Source organism: Nerophis ophidion, linkage group LG01, assembly GCF_033978795.1.
Source record: "Nerophis ophidion isolate RoL-2023_Sa linkage group LG01, RoL_Noph_v1.0, whole genome shotgun sequence".
In the NCBI taxonomy this organism is placed as follows: domain Eukaryota; kingdom Metazoa; phylum Chordata; class Actinopteri; order Syngnathiformes; family Syngnathidae; genus Nerophis; species Nerophis ophidion.
The window spans coordinates 29,752,841-29,769,099 of NC_084611.1; the positions used below are offsets into that span (position 1 = coordinate 29,752,841).

At 42.4% G+C, this 16,259-nt stretch overlaps 1 protein-coding gene across 3 annotated transcripts in view; it reads left to right on the forward strand.

Annotated features, from left to right (window-relative positions):
- Window positions 1-578: 578 nt before the first annotated feature.
- hsd17b3 (hydroxysteroid (17-beta) dehydrogenase 3) overlaps window positions 579-16,259 on the forward strand; it is a 38,491-nt gene continuing 22,810 nt past the window's right edge. Inside the window, exon 1 of one of the 3 annotated variants that reach the window (XM_061900470.1) lies at window positions 579-822. In XM_061900470.1, the coding sequence (XP_061756454.1) occupies window positions 783-822 (40 nt within the window). In that variant the 5' untranslated portion in view covers window positions 579-782. Of the gene's footprint in view, window positions 937-16,259 lie in introns of all 3 variants that reach the window. The other 2 variants (XM_061900462.1, XM_061900453.1) reach the window with 2 other exon arrangements.

Consider the following 16,259-nt stretch of genomic DNA (forward strand, 5'->3'; position numbering starts at 1 on the left):
TTCCATATGTTGCTATTTTTAGAATATTTAAAAAAATATGTCACGTACCCCTCGGCATACTTTAAAGTACCCCCAGGGGTATACGTACCCCCATTTGAGAACCACTGCGCTACGCCATACCGCCTACACAATGTAATGACATCCATCCATCCATCCATCCACTTTCTACCGCTTGTCCCTTTTGGGGTCACCGGAAGGGGTACTGGAGCTTAGCTCAGTTGCATTCGGGCGGAAGGCGGTGTACACCCTGGACAAGTCGCCACCACATCCACTTAAATTAAAAGTATCTATTTGTCAGTGTTGTCGTTTGCAGCGTTGTAGGCCTGCCCTGGGTCTCCGCTAAGAACTGTTTTTGATATATTGGCTATCTCATTAGATTACACTCGAAGGACAAAAAAATAGAAAACAGTTGTCATTGTGATGCGATGCACTTTAACATAAATCACTGGCTGACTGTACTTGCGGGATGTGTGTCGACGTGTGTGTGTCTGGTGCTCCAAAAGCAATCTTCCTACTCGTGTTGTTAAAAGCAGTTTTTCAAGTTGTGCCTCTCTCTGCAAAGACAGACACGATTCAGGCTGACATGCTCATTGAAGTAAAGGCCAGGCTCCCGTTGCGGCGTATTGGCTGCTCGGTGTTGGTCGGAGGGAGGGTGCGAGCGTACTGATCCTTAAACGGGGAGTGTCCTCTGACAGCATTATCACTGCTTTCTGTTTATATGTGTTCCTGGGTGAATCACTGACCAACGTTCTCCAAGAGCACACAAGACACGCCGGACTAACATGAAGAGTTTACTGGAAGTGTTTTTCACCAGCCTTGGAGGTGCGGTTGTTGTTTATTATGGAGTGAAGCTGCTGCTTGTCACCAAAATGCTTTATCCAAAAATGTGGTTCCCGCTGCCAAAGTCCTTCTTTTCGTCAATGGGAGAATGGGCAGGTAAGCTTTCTGTCAGCTGAATGTATCCGATTACTTCAGTGACACTGAACATCACAAGGGCGCCTATTAGAATCGTTGCATAGTATTTTTAATTTTTTTTTTTAATTGTTAAAGTGGAAAATCCAGAGTCAAACAGCCCAAAACTTGCACAATGCAAACCATCATGATCAAATGTTCATCTTAGTGGACGTATGAAGTGTTAACTTTTTAAAGCAACTTTTACCTGAAGAAGCCATAGTACTTGCTTTTAAAGACGCTGACTACGTCTTCACCACAGGAAAACATAACACACACGGTCATCAACAATCTACAACTGTACAATAATAACACATTACACCAGTGGTTCTCAAATGGGGGCACGCGTACCCCTGGGGGTACTTGAAGGTATGCCAAGGGGTACGTAAGATTTTTTAGAAAATATTCTAAAAACAGCAACAATTCAAAAATCCTTTATAAATATATTTATTGAATAATACTTCAACAAAATATGAATGCAATTTCATAAACTGTGAAAAAAAATACAATAATGCAATATCCAGTGTTGATAGCTAGATTTTTTGTGGACATGTTCCATAAATGTTGATGTTAATGATTTATTTTTTTGTGAAGAAATGTTTAGAATTAAGTTCATGAATCCAGATGGATCTCTATTACAATCCCCAAAGAGGGCACTTTAAGTTGATGATTACTTCTATGTGTTGAAATATTTACAGTATTTATAATTGAATCACTTGTTTATTTTTCAACAAGTTTTTAGTTAGTTACAACGAAATGAACCCAGATTTCCCTCGCCCGGACGTGGGTCACCGGGGCCCCGCTCTGGAGCCAGGCCCGGAGTTGGGGCACGATGGCAAGCGCCTGGTGGTCGGGCCTGTTCCCATGGGGCCCGGCCGGGCACAGCCCGAAGAGGCAACGTGGGTCATCCCTCCAATGGGCTCACCACTCATAGGAGGGGCCATAGAGGTCGGGTGCATTGTGAGCTGGGCGGCAGCCGAAGGCAGGGCACTTGGCGGTCCGATCCTCGGCTACAGAAGCTAGCTCTTGGGACGTGGAACGTCACCTCACTGGGGGGGAAGGAGCCTGAGCTAGTGCGCGAGGTAGAGAAGTTCCGGCTGGATATAGTCGGACTCACCTCAACGCACAGCAAGGGCTCTGGAACCAGTTCTCTCGAGAGGGACTGGACCCTCTTCCACTCTGGCGTTGCCGGCAGTGAGAGGCGACGGGCTGGGGTGGCAATTCTGGTTGCCCCCCGGCTCAAAGCCTGTACGTTTGAGTTCAACCCAGTGGACGAGAGGGTAGCTTCCCTTCGCCTTCGGGTGGGGGGACGGGTCCTGACTGTTGTTTGTGCTTACGCACCAAACAGCAGTTCAGAATACCCACCCTTTTTGGGTACACTCGAGGGAGTACTGGAAAGTGCTCCTCCGGGTGATTCCCTTGTCCTACTGGGAGACTTCAACGCTCATGTTGGCAACGACAGTGAAACCTGGAGAGGCGTGATTGGGAAGAATGGTCGCCCGGATCTAAACCCGAGTGGTGTTTTGTTATTGGACTTTTGTGCTCGTCACAGTTTGTCGATAACAAACACCATGTTCAAACATAAGGGTGTCCATATGTGCACTTGGCACCAGGACACCCTAGGCCGCAGTTCCATGATCGACTTTGTAGTTGTGTCATCGGATTTGCGGCCTCATGTTTTGGACACTCGGGTGAAGAGAGGGGCGGAGCTTTCTACCGATCACCACCTGGTGGTGAGTTGGCTGCGATGGTGGGGGAGGATGCCGGACAGACCTGGCAGGCCCAAGCGCATTGTGAGGGTCTGCTGGGAACGTCTGGCAGAGTCTCCTGTCAGAGAGAGTTTCAATTCACACCTCCGGGAGAACTTTGAACATGTCACGAGGGAGGTGCGGGACATTGAGTCCGAGTGGACCATGTTCCGAACCTCTATTGTCGAGGCGGCTGATTGGAGCTGTGGCCGCAAGGTTGTTGGTGCCTGTCGTGGCGGTAATCCCAGAACCCGTTGGTGGACACCAGCAGTGAGGGATGCCGTCAAGCTGAAGAAGGAGTCCTATCGGGTTCTTTTGGCTCATAGGACTCCGGAGGCAGTGGACGGGTACCGACGGGCCAAGCGGTGTGCAGCTTTAGCGGTCGCGGAGGCAAAAACTCGGACATGGGAAGAGTTCGGGGAAGCCATGGAAAACGACTTCCGGACGGCTTCGAAGCGATTCTGGACCACCATACGGCGCCTCAGGAAGGGGAAGCAGTGCACTATCAACACCGTGTATGGTGCGGATGGTGTTCTGCTGACTTCGACTGCGGATGTTGTGGATCGGTGGAGGGAATACTTCGAAGACCTCCTCAATCCCACCAACACGTCTTTCTTTGAGGAAGCGGTGCCTGGGGAATCTGTAGTGGACTCTCCTATTTCTGGGGCTGAGGTCGCTGAGGTAGTTAAAAAGCTCCTCGGCGGCAAGGCCCCGGGGGTGGATGAGATCCGCCCGGAGTTCCTTAAGGCTCTGGATGCTGTGGGGCTGTCTTGGTTGACAAGACTCTGCAGCATCGCGTGGACATCGGGGGCGGTACCTCTGGATTGGCAGACCGGGGTGGTGGTCCCTCTCTTTAAGAAGGAGGACCGGAGGGTGTGTTCCAACTATCGTGGGATCACACTCCTCAGCCTTCCCGGTAAGGTTTATTCAGGTGTACTGGAGAGGAGGCTTCGCCGGATAGTCGAACCTCGGATTCAGGAGGAACAGTGTGGTTTTCGTCCTGGTCGTGGATCTGTGGACCAGCTCTATACTCTCGGTAGGGTTCTTGAGGGTGCATGGGAGTTTGCCCAACCAGTCTACATGTGCTTTGTGGACTTGGAGAAGGCATTCGACCGTGTCCCTCGGGAAGTCCTGTGGGGAGTGCTCAGAGAGTATGGGGTATCGGAATGTCTTATTGTGGCAGTCCGCTCCCTGTATGATCAGTGTCAGAGCTTGGTCCGCATTGCTGGCAGTAAGTCGGACACGTTTCCAGTGAAGGTTGGACTCCGCCAAGGCTGTCCTTTGTCACCGATTCTGTTCATAACTTTTATGGACATAATTTCTAGGCGCAGTCAAGGCGTTGAGGGGTTCCGGTTTGGTGGCCACGGGATTAAGTCTCTGCTTTTTGCAGATGATGTAGTCCTGATGGCTTCATCTGGCCGGGATCTTCAGCTCTCACTGGATCGGTTCGCAGCCGAGTGTGAAGCGACCGGAATGAGAATCAGCACCTCCAAGTCCGAGTCCATGGTTCTCGCCCGGAAAAGGGTGGAGTGCCATCTCCGGGTTGGGGAGGAGACCCTGCCCCAAGTGGAGGAGTTCAAGTACCTAGGAGTCTTGTTCACGAGTGGGGGAAGAGTGGATCGTGAGATCGACAGGCGGATCGGTGCGGCGTCTTCAGTAATGCGGACGTTGTATCGATCCGTTGTGGTGAAGAAGGAGCTGAGCCGGAAGGCAAAGCTCTCAATTTACCGGTCGATCTACGTTCCCATCCTCACCTATGGTCATGAGCTTTGGGTCATGACCGAAAGGATAAGATCACGGGTACAAGCGGCCGAAATGAGTTTCCTCCGCCGGGTGGCGGGGCTCTCCCTTAGAGATAGGGTGAGAAGCTCTGCCATCCGGGAGGAGCTCAACGTAAAGCCGCTGCTCCTCCACATCGAGAGGAGCCAGATGAGGTGGTTCGGGCATCTGGTCAGGATGCCACCCGAACGCCTCCCTAGGGATGTGTTTAGGGCACGTCCAGCTGGTAGGAGGCCACGGGGAAGACCCAGGACACGTTGGAAAGACTATGTCTCCCGGCTGGCCTGGGAACGCCTCGGGATCCCCCGGGAAGAGCTAGACGAAGTGGCTGGAGATAGGGAAGTCTGGGCTTCCCTGCTTAGGCTGCTGCCCCCGCGACCCGACCTCGGATAAGCGGAAGATGATGGATGGATGGATGGAAGTTTTTAGTTATTTTTATATCTTTTTTTCCAAGTAGTTCAAGAAAGACCACTTCAAATGAGCAATATTTTGCACTTTTATGCAATTTAATAAATCAGAAACTGATGACATAGTGCTGTATTTTACTTCTTTATCTCTTTTTTTCATCCAAAAATGCTTTGCTCTGATTAGGGGGTACTTGAATGAAAAAAATGTTCACAGGGGGTACATCACTGAAAAAAGGTTGAGAACCACTGCATTACACCAAGTTCAACAATTAAGTGCATGCTGTTAAAATTTTACTCCAGTCTTTGAATTATTCTCCTTTTTACTTTAATGTCCTTTCTCATTCTAACTTATTTATTTCAATTCCTTTTTTGTGTTACTTATTTTTATTGACATTTTTAGAGGGAAGAAATATACATATACCGTATTTTTTGGACTATAAGTGGCAGTTTTTTTCATAGTTTGCAACATATACTCCGGAGCGACTTATGTGTGACATTATTAACACATTACCGTAAAACAGGGGTCTCAAACATGCGGCCAGCAGGCCAATTGCGGCCCGCGAGACGTTATTATGCGGCCCGCACTTCGATACGACAATTTAATGTTGGTACGGTCCGCGAGTTAAATGTGAACGGCACTTGACAGCATAATACTTGCCAACGTCCCCAATTTTCCCGGGAGACTCCTGAATTTTAGGGCACCAATTCTATCGAAGCCCCTGTCGATATTTACCAAATCAACAATATTTAGGGAGTGTCATAAAGGCACTGCCTTTTGCGCCCCCTACATCCTGAACTGACAGCGTGCAAGTCCAGTTGTATGTTGCATCTGGCCATGCAAGACGCACGTGTGGTATTGCAAAATATATTTGATCAACAGTTACACACGTCACACTAAGGGTGGCCGTAAAAAAAACTTTAACTCTGTTACAAATATGTGCCGGACTGTGAACCCACACCAAACGAGAATGACAAACACATTTTGGGAGAACTTCCGCATCGTAACACAACATAAACACAACAGAACATTTACCCAGAATCCCATGCAGCCCTAACTCTTTCGGGCTACAATATACACAGCCCCGCTACCACCAATCCCCCAACCCCCACCATACTTGCCAACCTTGAGACCTCCGATTTCGGGAAGTGGGGCGGAGGCGTGGTTGGGGGCGTGGTTTAGGCGGGGGCGTGGTTAAGAGGGGAGGACAATGTCAGTATTGTCCTGTTTAAGAGGGTCACGAAATTACTGAGTCAGGTTCTCATGGAGCTAGAGGGGGCGTGGCCTCCAACTCCGCCGCATTTTCGGGAGAAAATTTGTCCCGGGAGGTTTTCGGGAGAGGCGATTGAATTTCGGGAGTCTCCCGGAAAATCCGGGAGGGTTGGCAAGTATGCCCCCCACGCTCCCTACTTTCGTCGGTTGAGGTGTTGTATATTGTAGCCCGGGAGACTCAGGGCTTCAAGGTGTTCTGGGTATTTGTTCTCTTGTGTTTAAGTTGTGTTAAGGAACGAAGATTCTCCCAAAAAGGGTTTGTCATTCTTGTTTGGTGTGGGTTCAAAGTGTAGCGCATATTTGTAACAGTGTTGAAGTTGTTTATACGGCCACTCTCAGTGTGACCTGTATGGCTGTCGACCAAGTACGTCTTGCAACCACGTACGTTGTTCTGCACAAGTCTCACACAACATGTTATGGAGTTGGCACATTGGTTGTGTGATGTAAAAGCGTGCGCGATGACATATAGTGAAGCAGTAGTCCTCTTTTAGAGGGTGCGTGAACCCCTGGAGATATTTGAAGGTATATGCAAAGGGACAAGTGAGATTTATTAAAAACATTCTATAAATAGCAGCAATTCATAAATCCTTTATAAATATGTTTATTGAATAATACTTCAATGAAATATGAAATAATACAACAATCCAACATTCAGTGTTGACAGCTAGACTTTTTATGGACATGTTCCATAAATATTGATGTTAAATATTTCTTTTTTTGTGAAGAAATGTTTAGAATTAAGTTCATGAATCCAGAGGGCACTTTAAGTTGATGACTACTTCTATGTGTAGAAATCTTAATCTATAATTGAATCACTTGTTTATTTTTCAACAAGTTTTTTAGTTATTTTTATATGTTTTTTTCCAAATAATTCAACAAAGACCATTACAAATGAGCAATATTTTGCACTGTTATACAATTTAACAAATCAGAAACTGATTACATAGTGCTGTATTTTACTTCTTTATCTCTTTTTTTCAACCAAAAATGCTTTGCTCTGATTAGGGGGTACTTGAATTAAAAAAATCTTCACAGTTCACAGTGAAAAAGGTTGAGAACCACTGTTGTAGAGGACGTTAAAGGCAGTGCAGTCACAGCAGCCCTTAATAATGTCGGCCGGGTGAAAATTGGGACAAATTCGGGAGAATGGTTGCACCGGTAGATTGTTGGGAGGTGCACTGAAATTCAGGAGTCTCCCGGAAAAATCGTGAGGGTTGGCAAGTATGTTGCTAGGGCGGGAAAGCTATTCATAGAAGGTGAATTCATTAAAAAGTGCATGTTGGATTTTTTAAGAAATCTTTTCTTGCGGCCCAGCCCCACCCAGTTTCTGCATCCAGTGGCCCCAAGGTAAATTGAGTTTGAGACCCTCCCGTAAAATATCAAATAACATTACTTATCTCATTCGCGGAAGAGACGAAGAAAATGTCAGCAATCATCACATAAACAACAACCCATAAGAATTCGGCGGGGGAAGATCATAACAGAAGTGCATTGTAGGTCATGGAATGCTATCTCCTATATGCTATATGCTACTGCCGTAGCTATTAAAATGGATAATTTGATCGTTGGCGGTAACTTATAAAAACTGAGAAGGGCTGAACAAAAATGGCACCAAAAAGGAATCATGTACTGCAGATTACAAGCTGGATGTAGTGAAATATGCAGCAGAAAACGACAAGAGGAAGCGGCGCATACCTTTAGAGTTGGCAGAGTTGTTTAGAAGCGACATCCAGGAGGAAGATTTCATGGAATTTATGGATTAGGAGTGACAGATTGTTTGGTAAACGTATAGCATGTTCTATAAGTTATAGTTATTTGAATGACTCTTACCATAATATGTTACTTTAACATACCAGGCACCTTCTCAGTTGGTTATTTATGCGTCATATAACGTACACTTATTCAGCCTGTTGTTCACTATTCTTTATTTATTTTAAATTGCCTTTCAAATGTCTATTCTTGGTGTTGGATTTTATCAAATAAATTTCCCCCAAAAATGTGACTTATACTCTAGTGCGACTTATATATGTTTTTTTCCTTCTTTATTATGCATTTTCGTCCGGTGCGACGTATACTCCGGAGTGCCTTATAATCCGAGAAATACCGTACTTGATTTAAAAAAAAAAAATGGATATATATATATACAGTCGTGGTCAAAAGTTTACATACACTTGTAAAGAACATAATGTCATGGCTGTCTTGAGTTTCCAATCATTTCTAAATTTCTTATTTTTTTGTGATAGAGTGATTGGAGCACATTCTTGTTGGTCACAAAAAACATTCATGAAACTTTATGAATTTATTACGGGTCTACTGAAAATGTGAGCAAATCTGCTGGGTCAAAAGTGTCATCATCGATGGTTCGGATCATGTTTTTTTATTTTTAGTTTTGGACTCCTTTATTTCCTGATTGTTTTGGTTGCAATGGTTATTCATTGTGTTCACCTGTCTCTGATTAGTGCTCGCCCGCTCACCTGCTTCCCGAGCACTAGTCAGAGGCAGTATTTAGGCTTGTCTTTGCCATTCAGTCGGACTGGCGTCATTGTTCGATTCATGCTGTGTCCTCTCTGTCAGCCTTCCTGGGACAACGGCCCTGCAGCAAGAAAAAAAACAAAATAAGAATAATAAATAAACAAATCAAAATATACTCGTGAGAGCGTAGATACCCATCCATCCATCCATTTTCTACCGCTTATTCCCTTTCGGGGTCGCGGGGGGCGCTGGCGCCTATCTCAGCTACAATCGGGCGGAAGGCGGGGTACACCCTGGACAAGTCGCCACCTCATCGCAGGAGCGTAGATACATTTTCCACCTTTCCAGTAGGTAGTAAGTATCATAAATGTTTTTTTCTAAATAAATTATTGACTTCATCTTTATTTTCTTTGAAAAGTCTGCCTTAAAATGTAACATATGGTAACATATTCTATTACACTTATACACTTTTATTTTATATTGTTTGTACATTTTTATTTATTATTTTTCCTTAACACAGCACAAGCTATACTGGTCCTTTTTTGTTACTAGTTTATTCTATTAACACTTTTCCTTTGTTCTTGCTTCCTTCGTTACTGCTTAATCTTAATTCCCCAATGCAATTTTTGTAAATTATTTATTGTGTGTTTTTATTAACATGTTTAGGCCTGTTTCTAGCGTTTATTAATATACCCTTAATATTTTTTTATCCTAATTTTAACATTGTGTTTAAAATTCTGTACAACTTTGCCACATGTCTTGTAAATGTATGCAATATGGTAACATGCAATTATTTGAATGAGAGAAAGTGCGTGTGACGGTTTTCATGACTTTTTAATGATTACCGGTAGTTAGATTTTGGGTCTTTTTTTTATTGCACTGATGGATGGAACTTAAATTCAGTGTTAACTATCATAACAATAAAATGGTTTTATTTTATTCTAACATCTATATTTCTTTATTTCCTTTTAATATTGTACAACTTGGGTACATTGAGGAGTTTTTCGTTCTTTAAAGTCATATTTTTGCTCATTAGTATTGTATTATTTTAACATATTGTATTTCCTTAATCACTGGTAAAGCTATACATCTATTCTTTATGCGTTTTTTTTTCAATTTGGAAATAGTAACACTTAAACAGGTAGTGAACACACTATAAATGACAAAATGTAAGCAAACGAACATGTCGAAGATATACATGATCAGTTGTAGATATGGAAAAAGGGCTGCCCTTTTCAAGTATGTTTATTATGTCAATGAAATCATGTGATGTTAATTCATGCAACTTTTAAGTACAGTATAGGCCAAAAGTTTGGACACACCTCCTTATTTCAATGTTGGTTTTTTTAATTAAATTTAATGACTATTTAACCTTGTAGATTGTCACTGAAGGCATCAAAACTATGACAGGGAAAACCATTCAGGTGACGACCTGTTGAAGCGCATTGAGAGAATGCCAAGAGTGTGCAAAGCAGTAATCAGAGCAAAGGGTGACTATTTTGAAGAAACTAGAATATTCAACATGTTTTCAGTTATTTCACCTTTTTTTTGTTAAGTACATAACTCCACATGTGTTCATTCTTAATTTTGATGCCTTCAGTGACAATCTACAATGTAAATAGTCAGGAAAACAAAGAAAACACATTGAATGGGTAGGTGTGTCCAAACTTTGCGAAACAAATAAACCATTATCATTTTGTCTTTTTTTTTTTTACTTTTGTGGTGCCGCTACCAAACCAGTGATGGCAAAGAGGAAAAGTGAGACGATAACCCGAGGACGGGGATTTCAGACACGCGGCCTGTAAGACGTTATTTTGCGGCCCCCACTTTAATATGAAAGTTTCATGTTAGTGCGGCCCGCTAGTTTTATATGAATGGCACTTGACAGCGTTGTGTTATTTGGGTCCAAATGGCTCTTTCAACGTTCTGGGTTGCCTACCCCTGCATTAGTGGAAAAGCGGCAAATGAGCGAAAGAGACGTTGCCATGGAAACAATGATTTTCTTACATGCCTGACTGCAGTCACACCGCGACACCTGTCCGTCAGTAATAACAGTCCCCGATAACCTGGACCAATTCAAACCGTTATTTGTTTTATTATTGTTTAATTTGCATTGCCTCACTTGATGAACACTACATAGATTTCTATATGACGCCAGATAACACTGCGGGAGCTGTCACTTTTTTGTGCTCGCTATCCCGGTACTTATCCACCGACCACCGTTTTGCTGTAGGGATGAAAAGCGGAACGACACACATTGCGGAATACAAATATATTCCACAACCCCAAACATGTATTTTTCAAAGCCTGCAGTGAAGAGAAAGGTTCGTGATGAACAAAGACAATTCAAAGTGGAAGATGCAATATTTCTTTGTTGAGCACAGGGGCCCCCCAACGTGTCTTATTCGCACAGAGAAAGTTGCGGTGCACAAGGGATACAATTTGAAACGTCATTATACAGCTAGACATGCTGAGGAGTATGCAATATTTTTTTAGGGAAATCTCTTCTTGCGGCCCAGCCTTACCCAGACTCTGCATCCAGTGGCCCACAGGTGGAGTGAGTTAGAGACCCCCGAGCCCTAGAACAACCAACAATGTTGACTGTCAATTTATGCGAAGTGAGTGCCAAGCAGGGAAGTAATGGGTCCCATTTTTATAGTCTTTGGTATGAACATGCAACCCTAATCCATACCAGTGATTCAATCAATCAACGTTTCTTTATATAGCCCTGTTACTTTGTTTTGTAATACTTTTTGTTAGGCTCTTTGCTAAACTTGTGCCACTTGTTTTTATTTTTGTCTTCATTTTTTTTTACCTTTCAACTTTTGTCAGTATCTGCAGCCTAGTCTAGGGAAAGGTTAGACAAACTACACTACACACGTAGGATTTGTTTGTGTATAGAGACACCAGACTTAGTGGTGGCTGTCACCCTTGTATGTTTTGGAACCCCTCTTTGGCTGGAGTAGGTAGGTTTGTTTTTGGTTTACGCTAATTAAATATCTTTAGTTAGTCAACCCCGTGACCCCAAAGGGAATAAGGGGTAGGAAATGGATGGATGGATGGATAGTTAGTCAGCTTATGTCTCTTTTTTAGAGGTGTATATTAGTATGTTTTGTTCATTTCTTCAACAACATCTGTATTCCCAAGCTAGGCTAGTGTTGTGTCTTGTTGTAACCCCCCCCATGGTTATTTTTCAATAACACTAGTTTTTGTTTTCAATTCTTGGTTTCGGTGTCTTTAATTTACAACTCATTTTTTTGATACACTATTAAGTTGCGTTCTCCTACAATCCCTCGACTCTGAGCCATCTGGGAACATAACAAACCCTTAATCACAATTATCTCAAGCCACAATGACATCAGATCCCACATCAGGGCAAGGAAAAAATCAACCCAATGGGATAAAATGAGAAACCTAAGAGAGGACCGCAGATGTTCGGTCTATATGTCTGTGAATGTTCCCATTCATCCAGCTCATGCCAATCTCAGGGCATTTTTTTGTGATCGATTGAATGCCCTGAGGTTCTGTCGATATTAGACTAACCATACGTCCTCTTTTCCCCGGACATGTCCTTTTTTGCGGGACTGTCCGGGGTATCAGGGCGGGGTTTCTTAAATGCCTTAAATGTCCGTAATTTTGTGTCAAGGTTGCGTGTGTTTTCAATGTACGTACAGGGTGAAAGAGGGTTAAAAACAAAACCAATTGTGAAGGGTTGCGAACGCATCAATATTTGTGAGGGAGGGGCAGAGATAGAGCGAGGAAGTTAAAAGTAGATTGTGAATCGAAGCATACTTGATCAACAGCCATACAGGTCACACTGAGGGTGGATGGACAAACAACTTTAACATTGTTACAAATATGCGCCACACTGTGAACCCACACCAAACAAGAATGACAAACACATTTCGGGAGAACATCTGCACTGTATGTAACACAACAGAACAAATACCCAGATCCCCTTGCAGCACTAACTATACACCTCAACCCCGATTACGTCACATCAAATATTCCACTTTGAAAAATATTTTTGGTGGAAGATTTTGCATATTTTGTGTGCTTAGATTTGTTTGACAAAAAAGGGCGGAAAACAAACAAACAAAAAAAAACTATATAAAAAAAACTAAAACATTTTGAAATGAGGAATACCGTATTTTTCGGATTATAAATCGCTCTGGAGTATACGTTGCACCGGCCGAAAATGCATAATAAAGAAGGAAAAAACATAAATATGTCGCACTAGAGTAGCGATTAGGCAATTTAGTAGGCAATTTAAAATAAATGAAGAATAGTGAACAACAGGCTGAATAAGTGTACGTTATATGACGCATAAATAACCAACTGAGAAGGTGCCTGGTATGTTAACGTAACATAGTATGGTAAGAGTCATTCAAATAACTATAACATATAGAACATGCTATACGTCTACCAATCTGTCACTCCTAATCGATAAATCTGATGAAATCTTTTTCCTTGATGTCGCTTCTAGACAACTCTGCCAACTCCAAAGGTATGCGCCACTTCCTCTTGTCGTTTTCTGCTGCATATTTCACTACGTCCAGCTTGTAATCTGCAGTACATGGTTTCCTTTTCGGTGCCATTTTTGTTCAGCCCTTCTCAGTTTTTATAAGTTACTGCCAACGATGAAATGATCCAATTTAATAGCTGCGGCAGTAGCATATAGCGTATAGCAGTTAGCATTCCATGAACCACAATGCACTTCTGCCATGACCCTCCCCCGCCAAATTCTTATGGGTTGACGTGTATGTGACGATTGCTGACGTGTGTGTGATGATTGCTGACATTTTCTTCGTCTCTTCCGCGAATGAGATAAATAATGTTATTTGATATTTTACGTTAATGTGTTAATAATTTCATACATAAGTCGCTCCGGAGTATATGTCGCAACCCCGGCCAAACTATGAAAACTTATAGTCCGAAAAATACGGTAGATCTGAAAGTGATGTAAACTCCAGAGATTTAAGTGTTGAATATAAAATGTATGTATGCCCTCGCACACCATTATCATCATTTCATGACCGAAGCAAAACACTTTTTACACTTTTATACTGAAATGAATACACCTACAACTTATTAAATAAAAACATAGAAAAAACTACAAGCAGCGGTAAAGTTTTGATCCATGAAGGAAAGAAGAAAGTGAATGAGAGATATAACAGGACAATGCATACGTTTATCATTTGTTTTCAAAACGCTTACAAAAAAGTGGGACCCCAAAAATTTACTGTGGGACCCCATTTTTATCACTTGATGGGCCTGGACCCCATCTTGAAAATTCCTAGCGCCAACACAGCTGTCATCAGAGGAGAAAAAATGCTTTGTTTAAATAAATATGTTATTTATAAAGCAAGTTCAAGTATCATTGGCAAATTTCCACGTAGTCCCGGCCTTGGCGTGCTGCCCGCCTTGGCACGCATATATGTGTCCTCTTTTTGGGATTTCAGAATATGGTCAGCCTACTCTATATGGAAGTTGTGACTGAAGATCCAAACTAGAACTTTGGTCACAGAGACCTACTGTACTGAAATATGTAATGATTTATAACATTGTAGATTCACTGTCATGTCTTGGTGATATTGTTTAGTTTGGCTATGTTCTGTTTGGTTTTTGCACTCTGTCAGTTCCTGTTTTTTCACTCCCTACTTTGTTTCCGTGACAACCCGTTAGTTTTCACCTGTCATGTCACGCACCTGATTCATTTGGACTCATGCACCTGTTAATCACCACAGCACTATTTGAGCCTGTAGTTGCCAGGCAGTCAGCCTGGCGACATCACCCTCCACACACCCTTGTTATTCATGCCGCTCTTTTTGATGCTCTTTTCTCATTCCAAGTGAGTTTTCTTTATCCATGTCATCGTTTGCAAGTTTTGTTTTATGTCCATAATTTTGCCTTTGTGGTAGTTTTTGTTTTCTTAGCCAAGTTTTGAACCTCCGCTGTGAGCGCCTTTCGTTTGTTCCTTTTTTCGAGTTAAGATTAAAATCATGTTTTTACCTTCACGCCATGTCCGGTCCAGTCGCTTTGCATCACGGCAAAACAAACCGCACCATAGTCCTCGTCTTGACATTCACTAATTGTAAGGAACACAAATCAAATTTACTACAACATATTCATAAAAAAAAAAAACAATCCACCACAAAAACATTTATACCTGCATTCTTTGATTGATTGAATGATTGACTAAAGTAGATGACACAGTACAGTACATATTCTGTACAATTGACCACTAAATGGTAACACCCGAATAAGTTTTTCAACCTGTTTAAGTCGGGGTCCACGTAAGTCAATTCATGGTATGTTCGTTGAACATCACTCTGGCATTTCCTGTCTGTACATGTTTACTATAACACCAGTAACTCTAATAATAACAAGAATTCACTTTGCATTCATTTCTTGCAAAACGACAATGATGATGCAGCAATGCTGTCCCTATTAGTCCAGCATGAACATTACAAGGGGATTATACTCCCGGAGAGCTCTTGTCGACTTTAAAACATTTCCTTTGGCCTCATCAGGAGACATACTTCACGTTCCCATAGCACTGAAAGAATCCTTAGGGAAAAAACACACACAAATCAAGGCGGAACTGCTCTTTCCTTTTCTTTGCTAAGTTCACCTCAGTCTCTTGATAAAAACTAACACACTCAAGGGAGGGACAGCCTGTTCTAGGCTGAACAATTGCCTCAGTACCGCTACAATTGAGCATTTACATATTCCCGTCAATGTCAGCTTGTTATGTTCTCGAGTGATCTATGCTAATAACCCATAGAATTAACATTGGTACATTAACCAAAGAAACGCAGGGTTTGATTTTTTTAAATACATCCATCAATTTTATGTACTGCTTGTCCTCATCCGGGTCACAAGTGAGCTGGGGTTACCCGTCAAGAGGTCTTGACTGGTTGCCACTCAATCCCAGTGAAATTCCAAAACAGAGCTGTCAAAAGTAATAAGATAATACGACCGGACAGATCATTTTAGTTGATTAAACGGTGTCAAAAAGCACGTTTTTCAACGTTATGTTTGAGTTGCTCAACATCAGGACCTACCGTATTTTTCTGATTATAAGTCGCTCCGGAGTATACGTCGCACCGACCAAAAATGCATAATAAAGAAGTAAAAAAACATATGTAAGCTGCATTTTTGGGGGAAATTTATTTGATAAAATCCAACACCAAGAATAGACATTTGAAAGGCAATTTAAAATAAATAAGGAATAGTGAACAACAGGCTGAATAAGTGTACTTTATTTGACGCATAAATAACCAACTGAGAAGGTGCCTGGTATGTTAAAGTAACATATTATGGTAAGAGTCATTCAAATAACTACAGTATAACATATAAAATATGCTATATGTTTACCAAACAATCTGTCACTCCTAATAGATAAATCCAATGAAATCTTCTTTCTCTATATCTTTTCTAAACAACTCTGCCAACTCCAAAAGTATGTGTCGCTTCCTCTTGTCGTTTTCTGCTGCATATTTCACTACGTCCAGCTTGTAATCGGCAGTACATGATTTCCTTTTCGGTGCCATTTTTGTTCAGCCCTTCTCAGTTTTTATAAGTTACCGCCAACGATGAAAGTGCAATGCATTTCTGCCATGACCCTCC